This window comes from Abramis brama (assembly GCF_963993115.1).
Source record: "Abramis brama genome assembly, chromosome: 4".
NCBI classification, from domain to species: Eukaryota; Metazoa; Chordata; class Actinopteri; order Cypriniformes; family Leuciscidae; genus Abramis; species Abramis brama.
This window is the reverse complement of record NC_139966.1, coordinates 32805611-32830336: the sequence shown is the minus strand read 5'-3', so window position 1 is coordinate 32830336 and position 24726 is coordinate 32805611. Positions and strand designations below refer to the sequence as shown.

At 39.0% G+C, this 24726-nt stretch overlaps 1 protein-coding gene across 3 annotated transcripts; it reads right to left on the bottom strand.

Annotated features, from left to right (window-relative positions):
- Positions 1 to 11857: 11857 nt before the first annotated feature.
- On the bottom strand, positions 11858 to 24105 carry LOC311081785 (zinc finger MYM-type protein 1-like). Of its 3 annotated transcripts, none has more exons than XM_084112427.1 (5): positions 24046 to 24105; positions 23183 to 23322; positions 21111 to 22668; positions 20918 to 21020; positions 11858 to 16411 (listed from the first exon to the last, which is right to left on the bottom strand). In XM_084112427.1, exons 2-5 carry the CDS (start codon positions 23265 to 23267, stop codon positions 15884 to 15886), a joined length of 2274 nt encoding a protein of 757 aa, XP_083968553.1. In that variant the 5' UTR covers positions 23268 to 23322; positions 24046 to 24105; the 3' UTR covers positions 11858 to 15883. The 3 variants fall into 3 exon arrangements, with proteins under 3 accessions (XP_083968553.1, XP_083968551.1, XP_083968552.1); XM_084112425.1 differs by having other exon boundaries at positions 11859 to 16411; positions 21111 to 22713; XM_084112426.1 differs by lacking the exon at positions 24046 to 24105 and adding an exon at positions 23862 to 23952 and having other exon boundaries at positions 11859 to 16411; positions 21111 to 22713.
- Positions 24106 to 24726: the final 621 nt, after the last annotated feature.

Genomic DNA, 24726 nt, shown 5'->3' with positions numbered 1-24726 from the left:
ACGTGGCGTAAATGCCGTTTTACTTTCGGTTTCAGTATTCACTTGTGACTCAGTTGTCAATAGTAATACAACAATAGATTAATTTTGACAAAATGTGATTGTAAATGTTAAAATAATGATTTTATAAAGTCTAAATATGAATTATAGAACAATATTAGGGAGTAGTATGATGAAATGACAGCAGGGGGCAGTAAAATACCACTTATTGGCTTAATATGCTATGTTATTCATATTCACCTTTTTTATTAACTGTTATAGAGGCAAATTTTGTCCGATCTGTCTTTTTCATGCTTGTTCTGACTTGTTTTTAAGGTCTGATCATTCATATTAGAGATATAGGCTTTTGTGGACACTTGGTCAAGGCTACATATTGAAGTGACCCTATTATAGCCATCCAAATGAAGAAGTTATAATTTTTCTGATAATTATTGAGTACAGATAATTGCACTGCACTGGTTTTGAACATTATTATATGAACATTATATGAGCACAGATGGAAAACACCATTTACAGCCAATACAGGCAATTTACCATAGGAAATATATGGTTTTAAAGCATTTTAACAGTTATAGCGCCACCTATGGTCCGATCTCCATAAAAATGTCCATGCTTCTTTAGCATGTTATGTCACATATGCTCATCAATTTTTGTGAAATTCTGACTTTTTATTTAGGATTTATAGACGTTTGAGTGTATTAGGACATGCCTATTTTCTAAATGACCCTCTTATAGCCAACCAAAAGCAAAATTTCAACTTCTTTTTGATAATTATTGATCTAGAAAGTCCAGAGAATTGTCCTAGAATGGTCTGGTTCTGATCGGGCGAAAAACCAGGGACTAGTTCGCAAAAGTAGGTTTTTAACATAATTCCGAATATTTAATGAATGGTTTCATTGACAGCAATGGTTCTTGAGGCAAAGTTGTTCTCCATGAGGAGATCTATCAAATGATATGCATATTGTGTGGATGAGTGTAACACCACGTGATTACAGAGTCATAAAACTCGTTAGCGCCAACTAGTGGCCGATTTCTTTCAAAATTCTTACAGACCTCTAGAACCATGAGTTGAACATGCCCATCGAGTTTCGTTTCGATCGGTCTCCATTAACCTTGTCTAATAGGTGCTCAACTTCATTGGCCAATGGCGGCCATGTTTTTCAAGATACGCCAATGTCCTCATAGATTTACATGGCACCTTGGACCAAGAGACTGCATACCAATTTTCAAGTCAATCGGACTAACGGTCAGGTGGTTATAGCCCTTTTCATGTTTTTTCCATGTTTTAGCGCCATCTAGTGTTCAATCGTCGCGTTTCTTTTACTGTGACCCCAGATTGAGCTCATACATATGTGTACCGAGTTTGGTGAAAATATCTCATTGCGTTCCCGAGTTATAGCCATTTTAGTAAAATTAGCTCCGCCTCCTGCGAACGTTTTGACACCTCATAGCAACCATGTATCGAAATTTCAACTTTTTTTCGATAATTATTGATATTCAGACTCCAGAGAACATTTCTGCACTGGTTTGGTTCCGATCGGGCGAAAAACCAGGGACTAGTTTGCAAAAGTAGGTTTTGAACAAAATCCAATATGGCGGAAAAATTTGCATACCGGAAATGAAATACCTCCTATATTTTTTGTTCGGCTTGAGCCAAGGATTCCAATGATGTATGACACTTGAAGCTGGGACAAATGGTTATTGAGATATGAGCAAAATAGTGGATTTTTTTTGTTTTTTGCGCTATAGCGCCACCTATAGGCCAATCGGGCTCATACTTTGATAACCTCTCCTCGATTTTTGTACTACCTTGTGGCCAAGTTTCAAGTCTCTAGCACTTACGGTTTGGGCTGCACAATGCGTTTTAGCGGAGAAGAATAATAATAATAATAATAATTAAAGCTGCAAGCAGCATTTATCGGGGTTCAAGCATTTAAGGCCTTTAAGCACATAAGCATTTAAGACATTAAGATTTGTTTAGAAAGCTTTTAACCACTGAAATAATAGATGGAAAAGTCCATTTACAGCCAATACAGGCAAGCTTTTTAACAGTTATAGCGCCACCTATAGTCCGATCTCCATGATATTTTGCATGCTTGTTAATGATGTTGTGGCACATATGCTCACCAATTTTCGTGAAGTTCTGAGTTTTCGTTTAGGATTTATAGGCTTTTGAGTGCATTTTGCCACGCCCATTTTCTTTATGACCCAATTATACCCATGCGAAAAATGCAAAAGTTCAACTTTTTTTCGATAATTATTGATCTAGAGAGTCCAGAGAATTGTCCTAGACTGGTCTGGTTCTGATCGGGCAAAAAACCAGGGACTAGTTCGCAAAAGTAGGTTTTTAACATATTCATGAATATTTAATGAACAGTTTGATTGACAGTGATGGTTCTTGAGGCAAAGTTGTTCAGCATGAGCAGATCTATCAAATGATATGCATTTTGTGATGATAAGTGTAACACCACATGATTACAGAGCCTTAAAACTCGTTAGCGCCAACTAGTGGCCGATTTCTTTCAAAATTCTTACAGACCTCTAGGGGCTTGAGCCGAACATGCCCATCGAGTTTCGCTCCGATCGGACTTCGTTAACGATGCTCAAACCTCATTGGCCAATGGCAGCCATGTTTTTCGAGATACGCCAATATCCTTTTAGACATACATGGCCCCTTGGGCCAAAACACTGCATACCAAATTTCAAGTCATTCGGAAAAACGGTCAGTTGTCTATATGTTTTTATTTGTTTTATAGCGCCACCATGTGGCCAATCGACGCAATTTTTTTACTGTGACCTCAGATTGACCTCTTACACATGTGTTCCAAGTTTGGTGAAGTTTACTTAATTACTTCTTGAGTTATAGCCATTTTAGTAAAATAGGCTCCTCCCACAACGTTAATTTTGCACCCCCTAGCGACCATTAATCGAAATTTCAACTTTTTTTCGATAATTATTGATCTTCAGACTCCAGAGAACAATTCCGCACTGGTTTGGTTCCGATCGGGCGAAAAACCAGGGACTAGTTCGCAAAAGTAGGTTTTTGACAAAATTCAAAATGGCGAAAAATCTATCATGGCGGAAATGAAATCGGAGATATACGTTTTTTTCTTCAGGAGCTCTGGATTTCAATGATATAAGACACTTGAAGCTACGCCTTACGGTCTGGGAGTTCTGAGCAGTTTTGCGCTTTTGATTGCTATAGCGCCACCTATGGGCCGATTGGGCTGAGTCCGTGTATCTGAGTAGCGAGCAATAGTACTACCATCTGGAAAAGTTTCAAGTCTCTAGGTCTTACGGTTTGGGCTGCACGATGCGTTTTATGGCGGAAAAATAATAATAATAAAAATCAGGACGATTACAATAGGGTTTCAGCACTTCGTGCTTGAACCCCTAAAAATCCTTACAAATACAATAGGGTTTCAGCACTTCGTGCTTGAACCCCTAAAAATCAGTACAATTACAATAGGGTTTCAGCACTTCGTGCTTGAACCCCTAATAATAATAAATACAATATTCCAGACTCTCACAGTTGTTTCACACAGTAACGTTAGATGATTGATACACTAACAGATTTTCTATAATAGAACTAAACCAAAATCATTAATAAAACGAACATCCAATTGAATTAAAATAGTAGATGCCAAAGCATCTGAATAACAGTTATTTTTCTGAAATCGTGTCATTTTTACTAACCTTTAGCAATAAATGAGAGTGAGAGAGACAAAAACTGTGTAATTTCAGTGGTCCTCTCTGTGTTGTTTGAGGATGCCACAGTCGTCATGGCAACTCTCAACTCCCAACTGCCACTCCGAATTCAGAAAATGCACCATTTTCCAAAAAAACATTCTGAAGAGAGTTTTTTCACAAAATGTTATGCCTACATCACTGTTTGAACGATTGACATAATGAGCATTTGACAGAAATAGCGTCCATCTTGAAAAAATGGCCGCCATTTTGAATTTTTGGGTGGCCAACGCCTTTTTCCCAAAAAGTGACCCTTAGAGAGTATCTGTGCCAAATTTCATGCTTCTATACCAAAGTGAACGATTCTCTTGAAATATGCCATTAATCTGCTGCACTAAGAGAAGAAATAGTATTGACGAGGTTAAGGTTGGGACAAGAAAACATCAGACAGGATTGTGTGAGGGCTGTGAAGAAGAGAAATCAGTAGAGTATGTAATCATGATTTGTAGAAAATATGAAACAGAGAGAGGTGATGAGAGAAAAACTGAGGGAGAAAGGGGTGCAGGAGTTCACGTTAAAAAGGTTACTGAGCACAAAAGATAGGGCACAGATCAGAGTACTGATGACATTTTTAAGAGAATCAGAGGTTTTCAATTGGATTTGAAGTATAATTATTAGAATGTGAGGGAGGTATTGTAATGGACTATAAGTAAAGTATAGAAGAACAGAGCTAGGTATTTTGGAAAATTAAATGGGTTAAGGAATTTTTTTTTTTGGTGATATGTGTGTGTAGGTATGAGTGAATGGGTAAATTTGAGTGCATTAGTGGGAAAAAGGGTAAGGAAAGTAGATTGTAAACCTATTATCTGATCCACACTCCGGGGCAGAAGGTGGCGGTAATGCACCAATAAGCTGGATGCCAACTGCCGTAAAACAAGAAAGAGAAGACCTTGACTGGTCTCGTCTACGCCATGCTCTACAGACCCTACTTGTTTACTCACCAGAGAGACTTATCTGAACTTCCCGATCCGACTTCAGTCTTCTGCCTGCCATCATCTGTTCCATGTGTCCAGTTGTGTTCTACTGTTCGTCCACTCGTCCGTCACCATCACTAGCCTTCACCTGTACAGAGAAACACCATATCACCAGCCAGCTAAGTTTACATCAGATCATTTGCCTGTTGACTCCCCTGTTGCCTCCCCGCTCTACCTCTTCATCAACTCTTGCAATAAAGCTTTATATTTACTAACCTCGTCTGTCCTCCTCTATTTATGACAGAAGACCAGACCACCAACATGCAGGAAGCCGCTGGCACGAGCGGGAATCTGTTCGCCGAACTAGTCCAGGCAGTTTGACAGTCACTTTTTCCGTCAACACCCACTCCTTCGGCTGCTGCCTCTGCCGGTCCCATGGCCCGACCTGCGACATACACCAGTGAAGCGGAGGATTGCAGTGGGTTCGTCTTACAGTGCTTGCTCTACTTCGAGATGCAGCCGCATCTAATCACTACTGACTGAGCGCAGGTGGCGTTTATGATCACACTTCTATCCAGCCTCACGCTTCAATGGGCACAATCCTTGTGGCAATCTAACGCTCAAGTGATCAACTCTCTGTCATCATTCATCAATCACTTCAAGGAGGTTTTTGGCCAAACCGTTTCTGTGCTATCCGTACATGACCAGCTGTTCCATCTGCGGCAAGATAAAAACTCAATGAGTTCATATGCCCTACAGTTTCATACACTTGCTGCCTCGAGTGGTTGGAACGAGATGGCGCTTCTCACTGCTTTTCGACAATGTCTTAATGCGGAGATCCGTCAGCTCATGGTCATATATGAGGATGTCATTGGCTTGGAGAAATTTATCCAAAAAACCATTTGTGTGTCTCAGCGCCTCACTGCCTGTTCATTACCACAACCCGCACTGCATTCTCCGCCCTCCATACCATCTGTCGCCCTTCTAGCACCTGAACCCATGCAGGTGGGTTCCTATCACCTTACTCCTGCAGAGCATCAACGAAGATTGTTGAACCACCTCTGTCTATATTGTGGGGGAGAAGGACATATCATCACCAGCTGCCCTACTCGACCACCACGCCCCGCGGTGAGTACCATTCAACTTCCACCTAAGGACAACCGTTCAAGTCTTAACACCCCGTTCTTCCGTTTCAGCGCAAGCCCTCATCGACTCTGGCTCAGCGGGGAACTTCCAATCTCACCACCTTCTTCAATATCAAGAGGAAATGCTGTTCCCAAGACCTACAAATTCACACCATTCTGGGAAAACTGCTGGGCCGTGGTCGCATCCGTCACTTCTCCCCCACCCCATCGGCTGCCTGCATTCAGAGATCTCGTTCATGGTGCTGGAAGGATCATCCTGGAAAGCCTGTGGATGCTGCAACATGAACCAAAGGTCAACTGGAATTCTGGTGAGATCCTTCAATGGGGCGATTCCTGTTTCCACTACTGCCTGTCACGAGTCACCAAGACCCCTTCCTACTCCAAGGTCTAAGCCGGGCGTTTCTAATACTGTCGTCTGCCTGAATTCCACTACCGTTGAAAGCCCAGAGACAAATCCCTCCTGAATACCGGGCGTTCCAGGATGTGTTTAGTAAGCGGTTGGCAACTCAACTACCACCTCATCGGCCATGGGACTGCACCATCGCCCTACTACCAGAGTTTACCCATTGTCCATCCCGGAGCAGAAGGCAGGCATGTGATTGGCTAAGGACAAAAAAGCAGGAAAATATACTGAGACCCCCCCCCCCCCCCTCCTCCTCCTGATAGTAAAGCAGGACCCATAACAACTTATTTGAACAAAAAAATACATTTTAATTTATTTTACATCTAGATGTGCAACATGCAACTTTTTTTGTACAGTATGACAAATGACAACTTATTTGCTGGATGTGTCGCAGTGGAAATCAAAGCCGAGTGTCTAATCCACTGCGCCATCAACACCATTCTATAATAATAGTAGTAATAATATTTATAATAACAATGACAATAACTTGTTTGAATTTTAAAAAATAATATCTTTTTACCAAACCTATACTGCTAAATGTGCAACATCCAACTTTTTATGCCACATGACAACAACTTATTTGAATTTAAAAAATAAAATATATCTTTTTACATTTGTTTTTAAACCAAACTTAAACTGCTTAATGTGCAACATCCAACTTATTATGTCATGAGTATGACACATAACAACTTATTTGGTGGATGTGTAACAGTGGGAATCAAAAGCAAGTGTGTTGTCCACTGCTCCATCACCACCTCTCTCTATAACAACAACCATGACAAAAAAAATCATGTATCATTTTATAATTATTTATACTTATATTATATATTTTATTATAACATATAATTTTATTATATTTTATTAACTTTATTTTGTTTTACATTTTTACCCAACTTTAACAGCTAAATGTGCAACATGCAAATTTTCATGTCAAAAGAAGGCCTCAATTTTTGTATGACTCTTTAGCCTTTGTAGCAAGCTTTTTTAGAGCCTCTACACGTTTCGCGAGAGCGACTGAGGTACACACTGCACAGCAGTGAAATTGACCCTTCGCAAGGAGCTTGATTGACAGGTGATCTGACCAATCATACTTCGCCATCCGCCATTTTGTCCGACAAAGCAGTCAGGAGAGTTAGTAGATTAACATGGGAGGATTTGAACTTGAAAAATGGAGTGTACTGACGTCTTTCCGTGGTTAAAACAACATTCCTTCTTATGTTTGTTCATGTTTATTTGAGGCTATAAATTAACTAGAAGGAAGAGATGATCAGTTCACAAGCAGCTTTAACTGATGCTCTACAGCGATCTGTCACGACTCATTAAAGAGCCACAAAACGGTATTTATTGTTTAAATTTCTTTTAAAAAATGACCAAATTTGAAAGGTGAGACTTTGTTTAATATGTTTAATATCAAACGTACCCGAAAAGTAACCTGGTCTGTCCTGTCTGTCAGCGTGTTGTCAGTCTCCTCTCTGCTCCGCAATGTATTTTTCACTGCGTGAGAACATGGTGTGGCGTGAGAACGGCGTAGCTTGTCGGACATAGCGAGCAGGTGAACAAGCTGAACGCAAATACGTCCTTGTTGATACTTGGAAAGGAAGGAAAAATGCATCTCTTTGCCATCTGTAACCATGGTGATGTGCCGCCCGGTGTGGCCCTGTTGCGCGGGGATGGCGATTGTGGTTCCGTCCCGGGTTACCATGGTGACGGCTGTGGGATCCCAGATTTGACTTTGTAGTCATCTACCGACCTGGACACAAGAATTGTAAGGCCGATGCCCTGTCACGGTTGTATCATCCCAAACCCAAATGAATGATCCTGAACCCATTCTCCCTCCAGTCATGATAGTCAGTCCCATTCAATGGTCCATCGACGATCAAATCAACCAAGCCACTCAGGCTGAACCTGCTCCGCCTGGAGGTCCTGAGGGGTGAATCTACGTTCCATCCGCCTGCCCAGTTCCATTTGCCCCTCATGGACTCAGCTCACACCTCTCCGGGCTCTGGACACCCAGGTAGTCAGTGAACCCTCTCGCTTCTATGACCCAGGACATCTCCCGATACGATGTCCGAAGGGTTGCTCGGTCTGTGCCGGTACCAATACACGGCCAAGCTTCCCGAAGGTAAGCTGGTACCACTGTCCATTCCTCAACGTCCCTGGTCTCATCTCGGGATCGACTTCATGACAGATCTCCCATTTCCGAATCCAACCCGTGTCTTTGTCATTGTGGATCGCTTCTCCAAAGCCTGCAAACTTGTCCCCCTGAAGGGCCAACCCACAGCCTTCGAAGCGTCGGAAGTACTCTTCCACCATGTCTTCCGCCACTTCGACCTGCCCGAGGATATTGTATCTGACCGTGTTGACTCACCTGTGTTGCCTCCCCGCTCTACCTCTTCATCCACTCCTGCAATAAAGCTTTATATTTACTACTTACCTCGTCTGTCCTCCTCTGTTTATGACAGGAAGCTTTTGGTACCACACAATTTGATTTGAACATGGCCAAAAGGTTGCTATAACTACATTGTGTGGTGAAGGTTGTTACAGCGTTGTCACTATGTTGACATTGAACCACCATTCAGGGCCATTGCTTAAGTTTGTGCCTAGGGTGTCTGGACAACCACTGGACAACATATGTACTCATCACTGCCCTAAAGCGCAAATCAGTAGTGGTCGACCAATATTGTTTTTTGATTGCCCGATGCCGATATCTTAGAGAGCAGGATGGCCGATGTAAGGACGATATTTTTATTATATACTTTATATTTATTTTAATCAATATTTTATACATTTTAAATAAATTAGGCAACTTCTTGAATCTGCAATCCTATTACAGTATTTTCACAAATAAAGTAATTGTTTAAAAATATATGAATATGTGAATAAAAAGGAAGTAAACTGTAACATTGCACTCAGTAATCTGGTAATTTCGTGCACACTGGTAATCATATTTTTTCAAATAAAGACAAGGTAACGCTAATATTACATACAGCACACAGTGAAAACGATATGAATATGACACAGTGGGCAAATGGATATAGCACAGCATATTTTAAAATGAAGGATTTAAAGTTTTTCGATCGCGTCTCCTGTGAAGCTAATCTTCTGTTTGCATTCACTTACTTCGCACGGACCGACTGTCATTCGCAGTAACACGTTTATGCAGGCTACAAATGCACACTTCACAAGCTATCACATCTGGATTCCATTAAATCTGCAAGGTTTGTGAAATGAAATGTTTATTAGATATTCAGAGATTTGTTTAAATGATGTAGATGCGCATTTGCTGAATGTTGACAGTAAATGAGAAAGTATTTTAGCCTAATTGTTTGCCTTTTCTGTAACAAATAATATAAAATCAACACATTACTTTTTCGCATACCATTTACTTTCTTTATTTACCAGTTCTGTCTAAGTATTAGATATGACTGACAGAGATCGTAAACTAATGAAGACGGAGAATGTGAGTGAGCGCTGTGTGTGTGATCAGGCGCTGCTGTTCTCTTCTCAGGCGCTGGTGTTCTCAGCGCCGCCCGTCAAAATAAAAGTCCGGAGCGCCGTCAAAATAAAAGTCCATTGGCCGCTTCCAACACATCGGCCAATCAGAAAAACTTATCAGCCGATGCCGATATTTTAAAAGTGCCAAATATCGGCCGATATATTGGCCTTGCCGATATATCGGTTGACCAGTACAAATCAGCCTTTTAAATTTCAACCGACTGTTGGGCCGTTTCATTCTTCAAGGATACGTGATGCGAGTATTGCGTTTAATTTACCTCAGCTAAATAAGATACAGTTGTGTTCAAAATAATAGCAGTCCAACATCACTAACCAGGTCAATCACTGTTTTTGGTAGAAATTATATTTCTACATGGCAAATCATTTACTTGTAGGTGTAGTGGAGTAATAGAAAAACAACAGACCCAACAGTCATGACATGTATGCTGCTAATTCTGTATAATTGAATCATTAATTGAAAGGGGTGTGTTCAAAATAATAGCAGTGTGGAGTTCAATTAGTGAGGTTAATCATTCTGTGAAAAAACTAGTGTCAAAAAGTGGCCCTTATTTAAGGACGAAGGCAGTACTGGACTGTACATGGTGGTTATAGTGCATTTCTCTCTGAAGATCTGAATAAAATGGGCCGTTCCAAACATTGTTCAGAAGAACAGCGTACTTTGATTAAAAAGTTGATTGGAGAGGGGAAAACTTATAAAGAAGTGCAGAAAATGATAGGCTGCTCAGCTAAAATGATATCAAATGCTTTAAAATGGCAACCAAAACCAGAAAGACGTGGAAGAAAACGGAAGAATCGAAGAATAGCCAAAATGGCAAAGACTCAGCCAATGATCAGCTCCAGGGTGATCAAAGAAGATCTCAAGTTACCCGTGAGTACTGAAACAATTAGAAGACGCCTATGTGAAGCCAAGCTATCGGCAAGAAGCCCCCGCAAAGTCCCATTGTTGAAAAAACGACATGTGCTAAAGAGGATACAATTTGCCAAAGAACACATTGACTGGCCTAAAGAGAAATGGCGCAATATTTTGTGGACTGATGAAAGCAAGATTGTTCTTTTTGGGTCTAGGGGCCGCAGACAGTTTGTCAGACGACCCCCAAACACTGAATTTAAGCCACAGTACACTGTGAAGACTGTGAAGCATGGTGGTATAAGCATCATGATATGGGGATGTTTCTCATACCATGGTGTTGGGCCTATTTATCGTATACCACGGATCATGGATCAGTTTGAGTACATCAAAATACTTAAAGAGGTCATGTTGCCTTATGCTGAAGAGGAAATGCCCTTGAAATGGGTGTTTCAACAAGACAACGACCCGAAACACACCAGTAAGCGGGCAGCATCTTGGTTCCAGACCAACAAGATTAACGTAATGGAGTGGCCAGCCCAATCCCTGGACCTTAATCCAATAGAAAACCTGTGGGGTGACATCAAAAATGCTGTTTTTGAGGCAAAACCAAGAAATGCAGAGGAACTGTGGTCTGTAGTGCGATCGTCCTGGGCTGGAATACCTGTTTACAGGTGCCAGAAGTTGGTCGACTCCGTGCAACACAGATGTGAAGCAGTTCTCAGAAACCGTGGTTATACAACTAAATATTAGTTCAGTGTTTCACAAGAAAGCTAAATCTTCAAGCATTTTTCAGTTTATTCAGTAAATGTTTGACTTTGTAAAGAAAAATGCAGACACTGCTATTTTTTTGAACAGCCTAATATTCCCTTTTCTTCACTTTCTATAAAGTAATAACAAATTTGATACATTTTTCTTCATGTTTTGATCTTGAATAGAATGTGCAGTGTTCCCAATGCATTTTTGTGTATTGAAATAAAAGTTATTATTAGGATTTTGAGCTTTACTCACTTTTTTAAACACACTGCTATTATTTTGAACACAACTGTACATAATTATTCAAACACAACCTACAACTTCCTTGTCTAATCTGCCATTTATTTGTTCTGTCTAACTGAAGGGACAGAATAACGTTAGCTAATAATTCAGTGAGTTTGCGATCTTATGTAAATTAAAGTACCAGTGTATGCTAACGTTAGCTATATTTCTTTTAGTATTCAGATTATATGCCATAATGAAGCCAAAATTACTTTAATGAGAAGTAATTGACATTTCAGCACTCCTTGAACAGACAGCGATTTAAGAGCGTACTTGTTGCACGTTAATGTTTTTTTCTTTTTCTTTTTTGGAAACGCACAGAAAAAACTTTTTTTTTAACCACTCGCACACCTGTTTAATTTTTCCTTTGATTTGTCTATTTAGTCTCATTCGTTTCTTTGCTGGATTTTCTCATGTCTGCTCATGCTAGTTAACGGTAGTCACTCTCTGTATTCCTTTCATGTGAAGCTCCAAGTTTACCTGTGCCTGCAGTGCCACCCTCTCTGGTCCTGGATTGTCTATCTGGTTTCGGACTCATGCCTAACTACTGGTTTCAGGGCTTGCATCTCTCCTCTGTATTTGTTGATGTTCCCTGGACTGATTCCCATTACCGACCTTTATTGCCTGGCTTTCGACTATGCTCCCGTCTACTATGTACAGAACCCAGTTTTGTTCATTAAATGTTCTGATATGCCTTTGCTTTTTATGTTTTATTTATTATACTTAAAAGAAATTTGTATATTCGTATATTTTTATTTTTTTCACAAATGTATGACTTTTGGAATTATGTAGTTTTAATAAAGTTGAATTAGCTAACCTTCTATGTCATTTTTACTCTTCAAACTTTACATCTTTACTGTACACTTGCAGGTGCTGATTATAATTAATTCACTGTTAGGCCCATACATAATAGTAAGGATAAACAATATTAATTAATAAATAAATTGTCAGAATGTCATCTCTCAGTTGCTTAATGTCGCGCAACAACGTTGCTACTGCCTGTAGCGTCTTACAATTCCACGTTGTTACAAAGTTGTGTGCACGTAGACAGCGACGTTGCCATAGTAGAAATGCAATGTGCCACAACGTAAATGTGTTTGCTGGGGATTTGATTGAAAATCTATTCTCGATTTTAAATCAAATTTTGATTTGATATATGCATACATTTGACTGTAGTTTACTGGTTTGTGTTACTTTTCCTATTTTTACTGCGGTTGACAGTCTAATGGGTCTTGAAGAAAAAAATCCCACTCAATTAAATTAAAACCTTGAAATTTGTTTAGTTTTTCTTCCCATTTTAGTCAACCTAATATTATAAAACACATGCCATTTAAGCTGACTATAATCATTACACACATGACTGGTAGCCTTCTGTAATAAAGCAAGGCAGGCAATTTTATTTTACTTGTTATATTAAAAATAGTAACAAATAAGCAAATTACAAACAATAGGACAAATGCAATTGAAAAATCCTTTTTAAAATAAAACTCCAGTGAACCAAAGATAGTCTCAAAAACGCGGTTTGAAATTGCTGTAGTTTCTGTCGTCACAAACTACCTTGTAACCAATCACATCAACGAGTGGATCTCTGAGGTGTAGTGTGTGAGTGAAGGCGGGGCTAATTTGCATATTAATAGAACCCCGTATACTAAATGAGGCAAGGGCGTAAAGTTACATTCAAGCAATTTTAAGGAATTCATTTTTTTTTTTTTTTTTTAAGGAAAAAATATTTAAATGTCATTTTGGTGATCAAAGATGAGTTTTAGGGGATTAAATTGTTGACTACAGGGGGACTTTAAAGAAAAAGTTTTACAGGTACAGTAGCCTAGGTCTATTTAACTACTACAGAAATTGAATAATCAAATGTAAAAATAAAATACTGTAGTTTTCACTGTATGAATTAAATAGAAATTGATTGATATTAAAGATACAAAAGTGATTCAGTGAAGAGCAGTGAGTGATTTTTTTTATCAACTAATGATGGCAGCAGTTTATGAGGCTGCTGTCCCTTTAAGAATGAATGCACGGATCTAATATACTGTTACACATCCAATTTTCTCCTAACTGTTTATGTTCATGTAGGAAATAACAATGTTTACATGAATACTCCACACAATGTGCATTTTGACATAACTGAGTGTGCATTTGTGCATAGATAATTTGAGATTAAGAGGCGGCATCTGTGCTTACGCATCCATCAGCGTGAGCACAGAGCATCGAGTCCTTTTTCGCAGCTTATTGTGATTAATAACACTAATGTGTCAATAACTTTAAGTAGTACTGCAAAGTTAAAGTGTATTTTTTAAATTTGTGAATCGATGCGAATAGGTAGATCGCAATTCATATGCAAATCTATTTTTTCACCCATCCCTAGCGTTCACAGTCACTTTGTGGGATTTACAGCTGCAATTGCTTACAAGTGTGAATCCTGAAAAAAAAAATTTAAGTCAAGAAATTAAAGTAGCTGCTTGAATATGTTAATTCAGCTGTATGATCAAACAGCTGATGTCACAACCACATTCTAACCAGTGTTGCCAAGCCTGCGGTTTTTCAGTGGAATTGGGCTTCTTTTACAATAGGCTTGTTTGAGATGCGCCTTGCCTCGCCTGAAATGTACGCGAGAGTAGGCGGCTGCAGAGAGAGGAGGAGTGAAAAAAGCGCAGGCAAGCCGGACAGTTCTCTCTTCTCGCAGTGGATCTGACACCTGCGAGATCAAAGGCGGATATCGCGGGATTCACCGGATTCACGCTTGTGCACAGTGTTGCTAATAAACTGGATGGAATTTAAGTTCTGTTGCTTTTATATGAAAATAAATATAATGAACAAGACACCCAAAGTAGCCTACTTATTTAATTCCATTCCAAATACATGTTTATCAGTCTTTTTTCTTTAATACAGACATGTGTTTTTTTATTTTTTTTTTATAAAAATTACATTGCATAACCCATAGAGATCGCACTGAGATAGTTTGGGAATATTACCACATAACATATACACATAAAACATGATATCAGAGTTTTAAAATCAAACGTTTTAAAAGAGAACAATACATCACGGTTGTTTAAACCAATGAACATCAAGCTGTGTCGTCAGCAAGTCGTTTCCCATCATGCTTTTGATCAGCGCAGTCAGTGGAGAGCAACTGCGCTCGACTGCAGAATCCGACAGGTGCGCCTTGCGCTCGCGAGAGATTTTTGACATACGTCAGCATGACATCAGAGCAAGGCGGACCACACTCGGACACATTTCTAACCGGCATGCATCTCGCGCTGATCACCGGTGATCGATTCTGCGCAGATTTTGCTCATCTCAAACAAGCCTAATGTTGCCACAGGTTGTTTTTTGGGTGTGAAGTTTTAGAACAATTGACAGCACGTAATTACATAAATGAGTCCAATCGAGGTGTGAGTTCATCCAATAGATATTTTTTTTAAAAACAAGAGCGTTACATGCTTTGTAACCAGTTGCAGAGAGTATGTTTGAGCTGTGTGTCTCTCAGCCCATATCTTTCTATCTAGAAGAAATATATATAAAAAATTTTTTCAATGGTACCACAATTGTTTGATTAACATTAATGAGACAGACAGCCTGGTTAATTTTTAGCTTTTTTCTGCTATTTTCATCTTGGTTTAAAATCTACATCATGTCCACAGAGTACAAACTACACTATAATACTTTGATGACATGTCAGCTTGCTCATCAACGCAGTTTGCATCTTGAGAGTGATGCGGTGCCAAAATAAGCCTCAAGTTATCAGAAATGCAACAGCGTGTTCATATATATTTTCTATACAGAGAACAAATGTGAATGGCTGTGCATTTATTTTTATTTGTAAGTTATAGCTGTCACAGGATGTGTATGTATTTGTTTAATTTACAGTGAGCTAAGAAAACCATGTGTATAATGTGTTGCATGTAATGGTAACTGTAATGCACGGATCTAATATAATGTTACACATCAGATGTTTTTCCCCAACAGTTAACCAAGCGTTCATTTAAGACATAACAGATAATGTTTGCATGAATACTCGCCAAGACATAAACTGTAATTCTCAGTGGCGGCTGGTGCTAAAAACAAACTGAAAATCCAACTGTTAGTAATGAAAGACTGAATGCAATTGTTACATATTTTTAACAGGTGATGATGCATCATTACTGCTTACCTAAAAATGCAAAAATTCCACGTTGCAAAATGCAAAAATAAAGGTACCACGAATCAATGTATCTGAGTTCAATATGAGTTTACAATGTCAAACACACACTGTAATGTTGCCTAACTACTTGTAAAGAAATATCGCCCTCCGTTCATTCTGGCTTGCAAATTTCTCAATGACCTTCTGGTTAAAGTCAGTTATCTCAGTCACCAGTTTCTTTTCCATTGACAGCATGGCCAATGCATTCAACCTCTCCTGGTTCATGCTGTTTCTCAGAAAAGTCTTAACTCTTTTCGAGGTTGAGAAGCACCTCTTAACTTCTGCTGTTGTCATGGGTGTGGTGATGAGGATCTTTAGGAGAGTGACAGTCTCTGAAAAGATTTCTTCAAGATTGTTCTCAATAAACAGCTGGAGTAGATCCACTGCACCACAACAGGCTCTGAAGTCTTCCTTGCAGTAGATGAGACTAAGCTCTGTCTTCAGCTTACTCCCATTGAGCACTGGATAGGCCTTCAAAGTCCTGCTCAGTGCATCTTCAGGAAACACCACCATGAACTGTTCAAACCTATCCCCTTGCAGCAAGGTGGCGCTAACAAGGTGGTTTGTGAAGGAGAACCGTTCCATGATGTGTCCCAGTATGGTATCGCAGACCTACAGTGAAGGATAAAAAAAAAATTAATTATGTAGTGATGACAAAATGTCAATTTCAACTGCAACATTTGAAATGACCAGTTTAAGTTATAAAGGGGGACCAGTTTCAATGTTTGAAGCCATTGTGCTTGGACCCTGATGATTGCCACTTTCGGCTATATTGTAAAATATACAAATTGCTGTGCAACTAGAATAATAAAACACCTTGCTGAACAACAGAAGAAGCTTTCAAAAAGACAATAAACCTTTGCAACAAGTTCAACTGCATTGTTTCATTTACCTTCTATGGGTACTTGTAAATGTCTTCTCATGTCTTTGATGATTTTACAATATTTTTGCTTAAATACTGTAGCAAAGAAGAGATCCTTAAGTTAAAGTCATATCTAAATAATAATATAAAAATATATAAACTAATAAAAATTAAATTCCTCCAATTGATCCTACATAAATGGCATAGTAAACTTTTGAAAGGTTGGATTCTTGAACCCACTTCTGATTCAGTGTATATCTTTTGAGTAATTTATAATCAAGTTAATTATCAATATTTATCCTTCTAAATATTAAATGACTTTTCATCTTCAATCACTAGAGAATAATGACGAATATTGTCTGAACCTCTCACTGAAATCTTATCATTATGTTTTGGGAAGGTTTCCTGTTCAGAGCTAGAGCTTGACCAACTCCAACCTTGAAGAAGCTGTGTGTGTGCGTGTGTGTGTGTGTGTCAGTATCCATAGTTACAGGTCCTGACTTTGTGAACAACTGGCATCCAGACGAGATGAAATGACCATCTTTTAGACAAACTGGAGCCTAAAAAATGCTGATATAAATTAGTGCTGGGCGGTATGACCAAACTTTTTTCAAAATTATACCGGTTTCACTGTATATGACGGTATTATTTTTTTCCAAGCATGACTGGGTGTTAACCACATTTTCTACTGATTGAGAGGAAATACTGCAGTAGATTGACTTAGAATGCCCTATTTTACTGTCATGAGTGAATATTGTAGAAAACAAAATCCACACTAGTATTAATACAGGTTTGCAAGGCGGTTTACAAAGAGGTGCCAGCAAGAGGCACTTTACGAACGGTGGTTTCCCCGGTAACGGCTGTACACAAACCAGCAATGCTCATAAACACTGCTTTATCAGAAAAGATAAAGAAAATATTCGATTGAAATAACATCGAAACTTTTCTAAAGACCGTCAGTTCACTTCAGATACATTCATATAATAACACCCGCGCCGCGTTTTGACTTTAAAACGTGCAGTGCTCATAGTTATTCAACGATGTCACTGCCAACCACAAATAGACTACTCTTTACAACAGCACTGATCTGCTTATTGAAAAGTAGAGATGAGTCAAAAATCAATCCAAGGTTCCTCACATGATCTTGTACGTTCAGCGATAACAGGCCTAACTGGACAGCTAGGGCAGGTAAACGGGACAAGGAGGAACATACGATCAAGACTTCAGTTTTGCTCTCATTTAATTGTAAAAAATTATTAGCCAGCCAATGTTTGATATCTTTAAAACAATTTAAGGCATTCTCAGATGAGCAATTTTTGTCTATACTCACAGGGAAATAAAACTGTGAATCATCGGCATAACAGTGATAAGATATGCTGTACTTCTGAAAGATAAAGCTCAGGGGAAGCATATACAATGAAAATAACAGGGGTCCCAAAATTTACCCCTGAGGGACACCACATAGTAGCTGAGCCGATGCAGAAGAAAAGTTGCCCAAATTCACAGAGAATGTTCTTTCTTTTAGATAGGATGAAAACCAGTGGATGGTTGTCCCCTGGATGCCCACCATACATTCTAAACTATTTAAAAGAATATCATGGTCGATTGTATTGAACGCAGCACTGAGATCTAACAAAAGTCCATGGAGAGTAGAATATTATTTGTGACCTTCAATAATGCAGATTCAGTGCTGCGCAAACATCTGAAACCAGACTGAAATGTATCCAAAATGTTAAATGTATTTAGATAGGAGTAGAACTGGGAATAAACAACTCTCTCCAAAATCTTTGACAAGAAAGGCAGTTAGGAGATCAGTCTGTAGTTGCCATGTATTGCCGGATCCAGAAAAGTTTTTTTTTTAACAAGGGATGCAAGATTGTGTGTTTAAAACTGCTAGGAACAACTCCACTTGCTAATGAGCTGTTAATTACAGCTGTCACACTGGCACTGAAAGTCATAAATATCCTCTTTATAAAGACGTGTAGAAAGGGAATCCAACTTATAGCTGGAACACTTCAACTTGGAGACAACATCTGCTAATTGTTCTGATGTAACTAGTTCAAAATTAGTCAGAGAGCTGGATAGTGGAGTAATTTATGGTTGATCAAATGGAGCAAGTACAATTCCATATTTAATTTGCTCAATTTTGTGAGTAAAGGAGTATAGAAATGTTTTACATTTCTCTTGTGTAACATCCAGAACAGTATTTTTGGTTGGGTTTAAAACATAATTAATTGTATTGAACAAAACTTTAGGTCGATCAGAGATTAATGTAGAAAAATAATTGTCTTTCGCATCCTTTACAGCTCGCTGATAATTTGTTAAGCAATCTTTTAAGATGCCATAAGAGACCTGAAGCTTGTCTCGTTTCCACTTGCGCTCATCTTTTCTGCACTCTTGTCTGAGAGCGCGGGTGATGTTGTTTAACCAAGGCTGTGAAACACCCTTGACCCTCCTAAACTTAAGTGGAGCGACATTATCAAGTGTTAACGTACAAGACTTATTAAAAGCTTCAACCAGTGATTCAGTGTCAAGCCCAGTTGAGACATTATCTGAAAAATGCATTAAATAAAATTCTGAAAAAAGATTGGCAGTAGACGAGTGATTAGACCGGGATTTACATTAAGGCTGAATGTATGTAGGGCGGGGGCAGGTAGACAAAGACTCAAATATTATTGAATAATGGTCAGAAATGCCAGTATCTAAAATATCTAAATTGAACACAGAAAGACCATACGATAATACCAGATCTAATGTAGGACCTTTGTTGTGAGTAGGATCAGTGATGTGCTGTACAAGGTTTAGTGACTCAGTGAGGGAGAGAAATTCATTTACCAGAGGTTTCGACGGACAAGCATACGTGGATATTAAAATCCCCAAGAATGAGGAGTCCGTCACCACGAGACACCAGTCCAGAGAGGAAGTCCGAAAATTGTTGAATAAAATCCTTGTTAAATTTGGGAGGTTTGCAGACGAGTACGCAGAAAACAGGACCCAAGATGTCGATTTTTAACAACTGGCCCTCAAAACTGGTATACGCGTCCATCGGCAGCATTCTACATTTAAAAGTCTTTAAAAACAGTAGCGACACCACCGCCACGTCCTGAAATTAGAATTTAGAAAGTCGCAGCCTGGGGGTATTAGATCCCCCAAAGCCATTTGTTTGCCGGGGTTCAGCCACGTCTCAGTGATGAATAAGAGGTCCAAAGATTGTGGTATAAAAAAATAAGACTAAAAGACTTGTTCGATATTGAACGAGTATTAATGAGAGACATTTTAATATTGACACTATCCATGTTTTGTTGAGGAAGAGATGTGCATCTTAGTACGCCAAGATTGCCACACCGGTTCATATTACTTTCACCAATCGGAGAACAACGGCATGAAGATCAGATGGCCGGTATTTGGTTGTTATCAGGGTGGTCGATCTGATATGTCTAAGCCAGAGTCCCAGTCGTCATCCAGATAATAGATGGAGATATGCTTCTGACGAACTCCTCATATGTGGAAATTTTGTTGAGTTTCCTCATATGAGGCTTTTTGTGAGTGTTGAAGCTGACATCTGCTGATGAAACGGCAAACTATTCTTTAGTAAAATTTTCTTTAATTGATTGCATCTCTGACTCCTGGACTTCATTCATCATATCTGGCCCTTGGGTCTTAACTGTAAATTCCCCTACACTCTCATAGTAAGGCCTTGTCCACACTAATACATTTTCATTTGAAAATGCATCTTTTTCTCAACGTTTTGGCTTTCTGTCCACACTGAGACAGCGTTTTTAGCACCAAAAACAAAGCTTGTTGAAAACGCCCTCCAAAATGGATACATTTGAAAACACCGTTTTTAGACCAAACATATGGTGACTGAGTGCAACCTGGACGCATCAGTGAATGGTGAGATATTTTGTTGAATAAAATGATCCTGCCAGAAGAATTGCATGATAACTTCATTATGTCTTGTTCTGTCCGTTTCATCTCAGTGAGCTTTTATGAGGGTTTTACGCATGCGCAGTAAAGGTGTATTTAGCGGTTTCCGACGTTTCAGTGTGGATGAGAAACTTAGAAAACACTTGAAAACGGACGGAGAGTGTTTTGAAACTAATAATCCGTTTTCAAATCTATCCGGATTAATGTAGACGTAGCCTAAAGTATCTAATGCAAAATTTCAAATGGTTGGAGTACAAGCTAAAACATTTTTTATTTTTATTTGATTAAATATCATACTGCAGTGTAATATGGACTACAATAAAACTCACCTCTGCTGCAATCCGTTCATGGACCTCTGGACTGAGCGACCGGCGCCTCTTCGCTTTAGAACCACCTGTACTGCGTTGGTCAACCAGGGAAGGGTGAGAATTTCTGAAAAGGAATAAGAAAATGTATAAATAATAATAATAATAATAATAATAATAATAACAAAAATCGCAAATGAAGGAATATAGCTGCTACCTGATCTTCTGTATGTCCTGCTGGAACTGCTGGATGCTCTTCTTGATGTGGACCGAATCGATGTCTTTCTTTTGGAGTCGAGTAAAGAGGAGTTCCACATGCGGTATGATGTTGTGGAAAAGTTGCAGAAAGAACTTAAAATCCTGATCCTCAAGCAGCATTGCAAAGGCTCCTGCCTCTCTGACGGTAACAGGGTCAAAGTCACCCGAGTCTCGTATGGTTTCAAAACAGCGGATGAGGTCTTCTCTGTGCTCGAACACGGTATTGATGGCACAGCTGTGAAAGTTCCATCTAACATTGCTTGAAGTTGCTAATCTATGGGCCACTGCTTTATCAAGAGCATCTGTGCGCTTGGGTGATCTCGAAAAAAAGCTGGCAAATCCTCCAAGGTCAGAGAAAAAAATTCTCACTTTGGGTATGTGAGAAGTGGCCTGTTGTACTATTAGACTGAGTTGATGTGCATAGCAGTGGATGTAGTGGGCATTTGGGTAGACATTTTGTATCTTCCTTTGAACACCAGCAGTGGCACCCTTCATCACACTGGCTCCATCATATGCTTGGGAGATGAGTTTACCCTTCTGATCCTCAGGAAGGATGACAGCGAGACGCTCTTTCAGTGCTGTGGCAATGGAATCAGCTGTAGCCGAATGCAGTGGAATAAACTCAAAAAACCTTTCCTGGACATTGCTTTTGGCATCAATGTAGCGCAGCACAAGCACAAGTTGGCACTGTGTGGCAATATGAGTGGTCTCGTCGGCCTGGATCGAGAGAAAATCGCTGCTCTGTGCTTCTTTGATTATGTGTTCCTTCACAACAGACAACATACAGTCCAACAGCTCGTCCTGCACCATTTTCGAAGTTCCCTTAAACAAAGTGTCATTCTCGAGGTGCTCTTTCAACACTCCATCAAGAGAAGCAACAAAATCCACCAAGCCACGGAATATCCCGGGATTATCTGAGCTCTCGCTCTCATCATGGCCATGCAAAGCCAGCTCAAACGCGCCGCAAAATTTCACACAGTCTATTATCCTAGAAAGGATGTGCCGATTTTTTGCGACCTCTTCATTGTGCCTTCTAATGCCGATCCTGTAGCCTTCATCTAGCTGTTCAGCAATGCTAAGCTTCCCAAAAAACTGTAGTCTCATAGCGTTGTCAAGATGGCTGCGGCTACTTTCATGCCGTTTGCACTTTTCAGAAAGATGTTTTAAGTCGCGGACCCCTGTCGTTGTCCACGACGTTTCGGTGCCAGGATTTTGAAACAGCAAACAGGGAAAACAATAAAAGGCATGACTTATATTGCATCCAGCTAGCCAACTCCGCTTGCCGTAAGAAGTGCTGGAGAAGGCCCGAGTGTAAATTCGCCCGCGATTACTTGACTTCTGCTGAATATGCAAGTTGGGTTGATCTGGTCCAAGCTCCTTGATCCTTTTTTTTTCTTTGTGAGAACGTTTTGTAAAAGGGTATTTTTGTAAAGATAAAACTGAATTTTCTTTCATCTCGAAGAGAAATTGCGCTTGCTTGCTTCCACATTGATCAGTACCAGTCAATTGACAAGCCACTGTGCGGGAATAGGAGTCATTGAGAACGGTCCAATCACATGAGGCTAAAAATATAAAAACAACATTGATTCACTAAAATCAAAAGTGTGAGGGTCTGGGGCGCAGAGCGCTGCGACCCGAGGACAAAGTGACGCAAGACAATCAGAGCTCAGCCTCAAGTCACGTGCTTTTCAAAAGTTTACAGACCTAGTACGTACACTCATTTGGCCAGCGCCCCACACACAGATATGAACGAAAAACAATTTAGATTTTTTTAAATACATTTTAATATGACTAATAGTGGAATACTGTGACTAAATTTTATTTCTTTATTCATTTGCGATATACATTTAACTTCTTGTTAACATGTTAAAGTAGCTTTCTTCTCTGACTAACTTGAAGGGGGCAGCGCCCCCTATTTACCAGCCGCCACTGCTCATATGACAATTTTTCAAATATATCATTCATTTCTGTAGAGGCCGATATTTTAATAAGGATCAATTGACTGAGTTCAGTTTTGAGAATGAAACCAACCTGTTTGTTCCTCAGTATCTTCTTGTTTCACACTGAATACTTCTTCAATCCTGATGTCTCCACTCTCCTCTTTAATAAACGCCATCTTTATAACAGTGTGTCACATGGATCTCAGCTGCTTCACCAGGACTTTAGACACTCTGTCATGATTAAGATGAGAATAATTAAAAGAAAGAAAAGACAAATCAAAACTAAATCTCAGTGTGCGTCTCAATCAGCTCCATAGTTCAGTAGTTAGTGCACTGGTAAGAGTCAGTCAGAGTGAGAGTTAATGATCTTAAATTACCTGATTAGACAAAAAAAAAAAAAAAAAACACACTCAAAACTAGCACTGCAAATTAATAAAAGAACAAATTATACAGCGAATTTTCATATTTAGTTATGACTTATATTTGTATTTATTGATTACATTTAATACATTTCCAAAATATTTGCTGTTGGTTTGTAAAAGTTGTCATTACACATGGTTGATGTTCTCGTTGAATTAAACGGGTTTGACCAACATGTGTCGTCAGCGTGGTGATTCAAGCGCTTCAAAAGTGTTAATGTTTCAAAGAACTTGATGATTAAAGTTGACTCGGTCTTCCGAAAAGCTCCCTTTCTCTCATCAATACAAGTCAGTAGCCAAATTCGTTTACGATAACCTAATTCAAGATATAGGGAGCGAAATAAGACGCACCTTCTCTGTTTCTTTTCTGTTACTATGCAGATGAGCTTTACTCACAAAAATAAACTTAATGTTAGTTAAAGCATTGCAATATTATATTCAATAATAATTCCATCATTTTATATCGCTAGTAAAAACTATACATTTGACTGAATTGGGGTTTTATCGATTTAAACATGCTGGAAAAACCACAAACCTTTCCTCAGCCAAAACAAAACACGCAGCGCGGCGCAACCTTACGACGTCATTTTGCCAGATCAAAATAAAAGTCCTTCTCACACGCTGCTTTCTAAAACAATAGTATGTATATGTATTTGCTTGCTTGCAATCTTTTGAAAACTGAACATAGAAAGGAAATAATAACATCAGTTAGATCAAATCAAATAGTAGAAGAAACAAATACAACGATAATAAAAGAAAAATGAAAAACAGAGAAAAGAATCTCTATAATAATACACATTAAAAGTGATTGGTATAGTAAAGGCATTATTTTTATTCATGATTTATTAGATGATAATGGATATTTCTTATCTCACAATGATTTCATTAATAAATATAGAGTTAGAATTACAATTAAAGGTTATGATAAGGTATGCAATGCTATACCCACTGGATTGCTAAGAATAATCCAAATAGTTTTTCTGATCCTTTATCTAGACCTGTAGTTTCCCTTCCCTCTTTAAAAATATGTAATGTAGACCTCTTAGACAGTAAGTGTAATAGCAAACTTATTTACAAAGAACTCAAACGTATTATCACTGGCGATTATCAGTGCTATTTTTTGGGAGATGTTGAAACCTCAGTGAAGGATAAAGCTTTTACCTGCTATATGGCATACCCAGTTGCTCCGAAGGTCAAGGAGACTCATTACAAAATC